The sequence below is a fragment of the Cryptomeria japonica genome, chromosome 7 (genome assembly GCF_030272615.1).
Source record: "Cryptomeria japonica chromosome 7, Sugi_1.0, whole genome shotgun sequence".
NCBI classification, from domain to species: Eukaryota; Viridiplantae; Streptophyta; class Pinopsida; order Cupressales; family Cupressaceae; genus Cryptomeria; species Cryptomeria japonica.
The window spans coordinates 290,401,228-290,410,476 of NC_081411.1; the positions used below are offsets into that span (position 1 = coordinate 290,401,228).

At 34.4% G+C, this 9,249-nt stretch overlaps 1 protein-coding gene across 1 annotated transcript; it reads right to left on the bottom strand.

Annotated features, from left to right (window-relative positions):
- Positions 1 to 4,917: 4,917 nt before the first annotated feature.
- Positions 4,918 to 5,745, bottom strand: LOC131856686 (probable disease resistance protein At4g33300). The gene has a single exon (XM_059208561.1). The coding sequence runs from the start codon at positions 5,743 to 5,745 to the stop codon at positions 4,918 to 4,920; it is 828 nt and encodes a 275-aa protein (XP_059064544.1).
- Positions 5,746 to 9,249: the final 3,504 nt, after the last annotated feature.

Consider the following 9,249-nt stretch of genomic DNA (forward strand, 5'->3'; position numbering starts at 1 on the left):
TTTTCTTTTCGCATTTGTGGCTTGTTTGTGGCACAAGTTAAACTTTTGAACTTGATGAAAACTCAACAAATACTTGCCAGAAAACACACCAAACTCTATCAAAAACTTGGCACAAAAATCAATGAGTTAAACTCACAAAAACTCCGCCCTAAAAAATCATGGTGAGTGCAAACTATGTTAGCAATGCAATAGATAGGTCAACACAAGTCGATTTGGATAACAAAAATCAAAATATATAAAGTTAGCAATAAAGTTTTGCAAGGTGATGCTTCTATTCAAGACACCCTCTTAGTAAATAAGTTAGGAGTTAGATATTAATTTCAATAAACACCTCTGTAAACCAAAGTTTGTTGGTTAGGTAAGTAGTTAATAGCTTGACACCTATTGTAATGTTTGTTTGCAACTAATGTACAATGTTTGAAGGCTATTTAATAATAACATTTCTGCACAAGTTCAATAGCAATTTACTTTAAACTACAGGTACTTTCTTCTTATGTATCTAAATTCAAGTTTAGTTTAGTAAAGGAATAAAGAATTCAGAGCTTATCTTCGAATGTATTTAAATCGTAGAAGAAATAAGCCAACTATAGGTTGTTTTTTATTGAATTTTTTAATTTTAATTTTAATCAAATTATTATTAATAATAGTTTGAGGCACTGATCACTTTATCTCAATTTGATCCCAACTAATAGGAGGGTACTTTAATTGCATTTACAAGTTGTCAATTAATTATCATCCCTATTTTTTTAATTCTATTTTTCTTTTTCTGGATTTTTCCTCATCATTTCCTTACACTACTCTCAAACTTCTATAATTAACATTTTAATTTTCTTCATTCTATAGGTTTGTAAAAGAGAAGTTGAAAACAATCAAAAGCGGGTTCAACTACTAGACAACTTGAAATACTATTCACATACCTATAATTTTCAAAGCAACATCGATCTTATTTTTGTTTTGTAAATAACTAGTTAACTGTCTTTCACAACAAACTTTCCATATTATCCTTTCTTTTTGTAAATTCAAATTTTGTGCACTCTTCAGATACATTCAGAACACACACTGTATTTTATACTGGTTTTAGAAACTCATTCTTAAAGTACTACAACCACTTATCATTTTTGCAACCAATTTCACTTGTAAACTATTTTGGAAAATATATTATATGAAAAGAAAAAGTTTATCATGTTTCTGTGTCGTGTATTGAAATGTATATTTGTTCACTGGACATTTTTTATGTTTGGCTGATCAAAATGTTTAAATTAGTCAATTATTATACAAATGCTATAAAGTTTTACTATCTACCTACTGCAATGCTTCATTCCTCTCATTACTTGCACAAGGCAGGGACTCCTGCTCCAGCAGAGCTCTTGTTTCTTTTTGTTTACATAAATTTTTTTATTTATTGAATTGTTGAAATACGCCTCTCATGGAGCTGGACAAGATAGCTATTAAATATGAAGACCGTATCAGTTGATTACTATTTTTTTTCAAGGACCAAGCTCTTCAAAGTTCAAAGTAATGTGAATGTATTTATTTATTCAATTTTACTAAGTCATAGCTTAGGCAATCTCTTAATAGATTTTGTGATATAGATAATAGTACGTGTATGTTTAACATTTTTTCATGGTCTATTAATTAAAAATAATAATGATAAAATATTTATTTTATGTATTGGTTTTTTATATTTTGAATAAATTTTTACATATAAATGTTATAATTATAATTTACTATTTTTCCTATTTAATTATTGAATAATTTTCTTTTCAAATGTTAGTTATATTTTATTTAGACATCTAGGTAAATTTATTTTATAATAAGCAACATATAATATTTTATATAATATAATTGAGATAGATAAATATATAATAAAATTGATAAGAGGTTAAAAGTATTTAATTTTAAATGTGATTAAGAAGATGTTTTTTAACTTGTTATTTGATCTAATATTAAATTCTAGTTTTTTATCCCAATTAATTGCCGCACTTTTCAATGTCTCTGCAAAAAATTACCGAGCTATGATGTGTCCGAGACTTCCTACACCGATTAATTTGTGGGTCCCTACGATATATGCCTCGAAATATGCTACCTTCATATTTGATTTTGGGAGATGTGTCATTCCCAGCTAGATATTTTAAGGTCGGGAAGTTCATTTTGCTGTTGGCAAGTTGTCATCCTGCTTCCTTGCCTGCCTGCTTCTTTCCGACGGTCAAAGAGCTGAAAATAGAGGAGGTCGAGAATTCAGTTGCCACATTTGAGGTTGGCGTGACTGTTTTTCTTGGAAAATGTCAGATTAACCATGAACTAGTCTTGCTTCTTCATCCACCGCCATGAGGAGAAATGCTCACAGGACAGATAAATGGAGAAATGATGTTTGGGTCTTTAAGGTATTAAACTCCTTGCTATGAATATTTGTTTTCTACTTTTCTTTGATGCGATTCTTCCATCGAAAGTTTTGATTTTGGCATTTGTCTTTAGTTTCTCAATTTATCTTGCTCTTTTTTCGATTCAAATCCACTGGCAGTGGTATCTTGACTACATATGACAATTTGCTTAAAATCCATATTGCAGGGCAACATGAGGATTTTTGGGTTCTTTGGTTTCTTTCCGTTTCATTTCTTTAACTTAATACATAATCAAAATAGATTATCATGCCCCACAGAGAGTACTACCTTCTTCGGCTATAGAATAAATTCACCATCTCTAGCCAATATCTAGATTTTCCCATCATGCCTTGCAAATGTCTGCAAACATAGAATGTCACATACCTATTAATAGGAAAAAGTGGATTAGTAAAACTATTAATGAGTATTAATCATAGATGCAATCTTAATGGTCACCAACACTTAAAACCCAAATTTGTTTTTATTTCTCATTATTTAATAAGAAGTTTCTACTTCTTATAATTACTAGAGTAATATAAAGTTCATAGCAGTATGGACCTGAAAAGCATTTTATTAGTAGATGTAATTATACATGCAGCGTATAAGACACCAATAGTGGAAGAGACTAGAAGAGCCCATGTAGACAACTAAATTTTAAGCAATCTAATACATTTTTAAAGAAACTATAGAAGCTTAATAATTAATGCTTTCTACAATTTATGGAACATATATAGAATGCTTACAAAATCTCAAAACTCATACGATTCCCTATATTGGGAGGAATCGGCATAAGACAACAAGCTTTTGTTAGGAAAGATATACACAATCTCACATAAATAATCTAAATCGCATCTTAAAAATATGTTCAATCTTCACAGAAATAATCTGTATAGGGGTGAAAAAAACTCTAATAAAAATATATCTAAACAGCAAACTCGCGTCCCTTCCAAAATGTCCATAATAATAAAGGTGAAAGAAGATATACAAAGCATATCTCAAATAGAAAAATGAAGAGAAATTGTTGTTACGGCAGTCCATAAATGTAAATTCCACCCAATGCTTGCCTTAATATTTCTAAGCTCGATCTTTGATTGCTTACCATTCTCCCAGCAAAGTGAAAACACCCAAATGCTCTATACAAACTACATGACATTATTTTTTAGGTTTTCATAAAAAAAAATGATGGAACATGTGCATTTGTCTCTGAAGCAACTCACCTATACAAAAGTTACTAAACTTACAATCCAGAAGTAAGTCACATAAAGACAATTAACAAGCACGCCTACAAAGCTCAATAAAAAGGAAAAAAAAGAGCAAATAAATTGTTAAAAACATATATAAATTAAAAATTAAAATTCCTTCCAACTCCCTTAACCATGTCTCTCTCTACCTCTCCTCTGCAAATCTCCCTTTTTCTAGAAGATGACTTGCTCTTCCCTGCAACCACATCCTACAAACTAGATAAGACACATAAAATATTTTTTGGAAAATTTATGCAAGATGGTTGAAGCGTAGGTTAGGTATGTGGAAGTTTTGAATACATAAAAACTATGGAGGAAGAGACTGGCACATGTCTCACATGCATAAAGCCATATCACTAAAAAAACAGAGAATATAGATTACCAACTACCACCTGCTTCAGAGGTTCCCTTAGGGGCTCGGGAATTTGAGCTCTCAGAGAATCTTAAGTTCATCAACATTATCAGACATATAAAAGCTTCCACCATCTATGTAACTAATAGGCCAATAAAAAGAAGAGATCTTTCAAATCTTTTTGGCATACCCATTGCACACCAAGGTGCAAATGCTAGTAATTTAATAGAAGTGATGAGAGGCATACATACACTATCCCTTGCAAAATTTGAATTTGTGACCTCTCTTTCAAGAGAACAAGTTCTCCACCAATAAGCCAACTCAAGTTGTACAATAAAGCCAACTTCAACCGAAATCGTGCTTTGTCCATATCTTTATCTTTATTATTATTCTAACAATAAAATTGTATTTTTTTCTTCAAAAATTATAAAGTTACCATTTCAATATAATTTGAACACTCATCTAATTTATTTAAACAAATTATTACATGAAACTTTTAGAATAAATAATTACTAAACCTACTTTCATTTTTATATACTTTTTAATTATTGATATACTTAAACAACAATTATAAAATAACAATTATTATATAATTTAAATAAAATGTTATTTATTTCAATAGAACACAGAACATAAAATAAATCATTTATCAATTGAAAAAGTCAATACAACAATCAACAACATAAATTAATAATTAAACTAAAAAAAAGATAAAAATTTATTCAATCAAAAAAAAAGATACAAACAAGAAGGACCACAGCAAAGAAAAAAATTACACAATCCTATCAGTTTCCATTAAATGATTCAACAAATAAAACATCTCAGTACCCCTTCCACTATATTCCAACCAGCAATTAACATCAACAACATAATAATAATTAATAAGCACGCAAGTAGCACAAACCATGTTCAAATTACAAGTAGAAATCTATAATCCCTATATTTACCTATCGTAAAGCCAGTCTAAACCGAATTGTTCTTCAACGACTTCCACATTAAAACTGACATTGCGTAAACGCTTCAACTGCTGCTCATTTTTCTCACTGCAAATCACATGATTAAGAGATCTGAGTCGGGGAAGCGATCCGCAAAACTGTGGCAGTTTACGGCACTCTCCCATGTCCAGCTGCTTCAAACTCGATAGTTCGTGAAATCTATCAGGGAACACCTTCAAATTCACGCAGTGGGAGACGTCAAGGATTTCTAACTTTTGAAGATTGAGGATAGATTGTGGCAGTACTTCCAAGCTTGCACACGCACACAAGCTTAGCACCTCTAGCAGGCGCAGCCTTCCCAACTCATCAGGTAACTTCGAAAGCTGGTGACAGTTTCTTACAAGCAGTAATTTCAGGGAATTCGAAGAACAGATTCCTCTTGGCAACTCCTCCAAATCACTGCAGTGATCGGCATTAAATTCTAAAAGCCCTGGAAAGTTGAAAAAATTATCCTTATCTAATCTAACCATGTCACCAAGGCCCTCACATAGACTCAGGGATAGTTTCACCAGATTCTTCGGACAATTGAAGTAGCGATCCGGAGGCGGAACTCGTAACCTTTCAAGTTGAAGAGTTTTGAGCTGAGAAAGTTTTTCAAAACTATTCAGTCCACTGAGTGTGGCTCTTCGTGCACTGTGATTATTGATTATCAGAATCTTCAGTTTCTTCATTGTGCCCAAAAATGTTGGAATGCAATATCCATTTTCTGCAGTGAAATACAAAACTAGAGCTTCTGCCTCAGGGAACTCCATTTGCCGCCATTGTTCTTCATCCATTGTTCCTACATTGGTACCAATGGTACAATTTAGTCTTCGAAATTCTCTTCAACCAATATTTTCATAGTATATGCAACGTTTTGGAGCTTGAACGAAAAGCAAATAGATTTATTATGCATATTACAGTATAACGGAGAAGTTGTAGCATCACCTGTGTGAATGGAAACAATCTTAACTTTAGATGTATCGACTGCATGCCACTTTTCTGGAATGCCATCAAGTTTTCCGGGCATACACAGCCTACTACAGTTACTCTGTTTGTCCTGTTTCACCAAATAGAGGGCCAAATCCCTGATTACATCATGTTGGGAAAAGGATAGTTCATATGCCCTGCCCTCAGCGATCCTGGAGCTCCTGCCATGAAATTTCAAGAAAAATATGTTCGTACAAAATATTAAAAATTCTGTGGTATGTGGTAGGACTATCCACGCTTTTACCTGTCTTACAAACTCAGGGTGCAGTTTCCTCGCAAATAAGTTATTTTAAATTCTCTCTTTAGTCCTAAATCTATACCTAAATAATGGGAAGAGTTACAAATTTTTTTGTCTTTCGGTTATGATTGTGCTTCTATCGAATAGTCAAAAAGAATGCATAGATAATATAAAATCTTTCATTGTTCAGGACCCCTCTTCAACCAGGAAAATTCCATATCATAATGGAACAAAAGAAACATAATGATCTCATAAAACCAAATGTCAAAATAACAATAGGCCTTACCAGGAATCTTTCTTCAACGTTAATAGAAAGCGATCTGCAAATTCCCATAATAGCGCGAGAGCCTCGTCCCAATCCATTCCACGAACATACACCCAAATGTCTAACAGTGCATTTGCAGGAATGATCCGTCCTTCTGGGAAAGCAGCAAGATCCAGAAAGCACTGCTTTTCATTATCGTCTAGCTCATCTATACATGCTTTTTGCAGCCGTTTATTGAGCTTGTCGTGAGAAGAAGATATAGTTTCTCCTTTTGAGAGCTTATTCTTTGCACTTCTCCAAAAGGTGGAGTCCCAATCACGCAAAGATCTACCAATTACTTGAAGAGCCACTGTCAAACCTTTACACTCTTCTTGCACCTGTACACGAATAAAACTAAAAATATAAGCATTCAGACAGGAATAGGGTCTTATACGTTGCAGGATTGAAAATAAATCACAAATAGAAGCTAGATTTGAAGAGCAGCCGGCTACCTGTTCGACCAATTCTCTGTCATGTGTAACTAGTGTGGCTAGTGTGGGCCCCTCTAGACTTTCGATTCTCCGTTGTGTTTCCCGTTGAGCACCCTCGACGACGCCTGTCATTTTAGAAATGCACACAATTTTCGCAGAACACCAATGAATATGTATAGTTACATACTACATTATAGGAGGAAAATGCAGGGAATCCGATCGTAGCTTCTCAGATCAACGAAGAAAATTCTCAGTTCAAATTTCGGCGATGATTGGTCTTTCACGCGCAAAGACGCGTGCAAGTATTGGATTCGGAGTGATACCTGCTTCCTGCCATTTCTGTAAACAATATAAATTTTACATGCAGATGATTCTCAATTTAGAATATTTATTTAATATATAATTAATTAAGCTGTAGCCTTTCCGTCTATGAGAGCGACCCATCTACTTTCGACCATTAGCAGTCAAAAGCAAGGAAGACGAATGAAACGACTTCAACCGTCGATTTCATTTTGTTATTCTATGTTTTATCTTGCCATTCTTCACTATAATTCTCCGTTCACATGGCGCAGCAGAGATGATTCAGTTAAAGTTGCTGGAAAGATGCAAATCCAATCCACACAACTTGGAATCATTCGGTAGAGCTCGGAGTGCGTGTAAACCCTTCTGCCTGGCAGTTTGTTTAATTTTCCGCCTGTTTCGCGTGTGCTGACATACTATTAGAGATTAGGCAAAATGTACTAAAATATTCGACGTCTATTCAATACCAACAAACGTTCGAGCATAGGACAATTTTGTGGTAAGCTCACTGTTACTATTTATTCAAACCATCTTCTCTCTCTTTATAGTTCTCCCAATCTTTATCTCCCCATAAATTTGTCTTCTTAATCACTCTTTTTCTTCTCAATTACTCTTTTGTATCACTCCCACTCTCTTCTAAATAGACCAACCCAAAAAATTTCAATCTCTCTTTTTGCATTCAAGTTCTAAAGTTGGAAGAAGACTATATTCCTCGTGATATCCCTTTACTTTGTAATATAATTCTGAATATACTAAATCAAGAGAGGCTCAAACTTTTTGTAACTGTAAAATTAGTGAGCAACAAAAACCAAGGGCTCACGAGGGATGAGGGCCCAAGACCAACAAGCCTACTGTGAAAAAGGAACAAACCCAAAAGGCTTCAAGCACCAGTAACAAAATCAAGCAAAAAAAACAACTAGACCCAACATACCAAAAACAAAATAGGACACTCCCCCACTAGAGGCACAAACCAATGGCCTACCTAGTGGGGGAAAACACCTTCCTATCCTAGTAAATTTCTTTGCCTTTCTCTAAAAAAGAGAGCTTTTTATTTAAACCTTTTCTAGAGGAGATGGTTGGGGAGTTGAGTGTAGCCTTTACCTTGGACATAGACGCTTCCTACCCAATAGTAGTAGAGGACTCCAAATGGCACCTCTTCTTAGCACGCATCCTCGCAATTTTTGTTTGATTTTTCAATTTGGGGAGAAACGCACTTTGGAAGTGTCGTGTGTCAATTTCAACCTCGCCATTGAGTCCAAGAGGTTGTTTCCATGAATTTTGAGTATATATTTGCCTATTTTTGGTTCAAGTCAATTTCAGGGCATAACACGAAAATTTTTGCATATTACGTCATATGGTATGTTTTCTCAAAATAAAAATAAAAAATAATTATTTTTCATGATTATTTGTATTCAAATTTATTTATTAAATCTTCATAGATTTCTTTTATTTGTAAAAACTTTTTTATAAAAAAAAATCAAAATAAATATATTACATTTTATTTGGGGGGGTCTGACCCTATCCCAACCCTTTACAAGCTTTATTGTACTGTGTTGCTACCAACCTTCTCATTATGTGCACCACTGCCAAGCTACAATCTTTGACCATCGTACTGCAATCTTTCATCACCCTCCTTCCTCCCTCAGTAATCCTCACCACCCAGCTCCACCTGCACTAGTCCTTGCTTTTGGTGGCCTCCACCGCCTAGCCTCTCGCAGCCCCTCCTTGGGCCACCACCATATTGCTGCCCGCTATGCCAGCTAGCACCACATGGCAACATCACCTCCTCTGCAACACGCGGGAGCCTCTGATAGCCACAAGTCAACACCTCAGCAGCCACACAACATTTATTGTTCGTAGATAGAGACAAGTGGTATGTAGACATTCGTCCACAGAGTGCAATGACCATCGTACTTACTAAAGAAGACACTACGTAGCATTATTTTATCTGCCCAAGGTGCCATGTGGTAGCCCCTTATTTTTCCATGCAGGCATAGTCATCCTAGTCGTACTGCCACCTCAGCACCTAGTTGGTGCC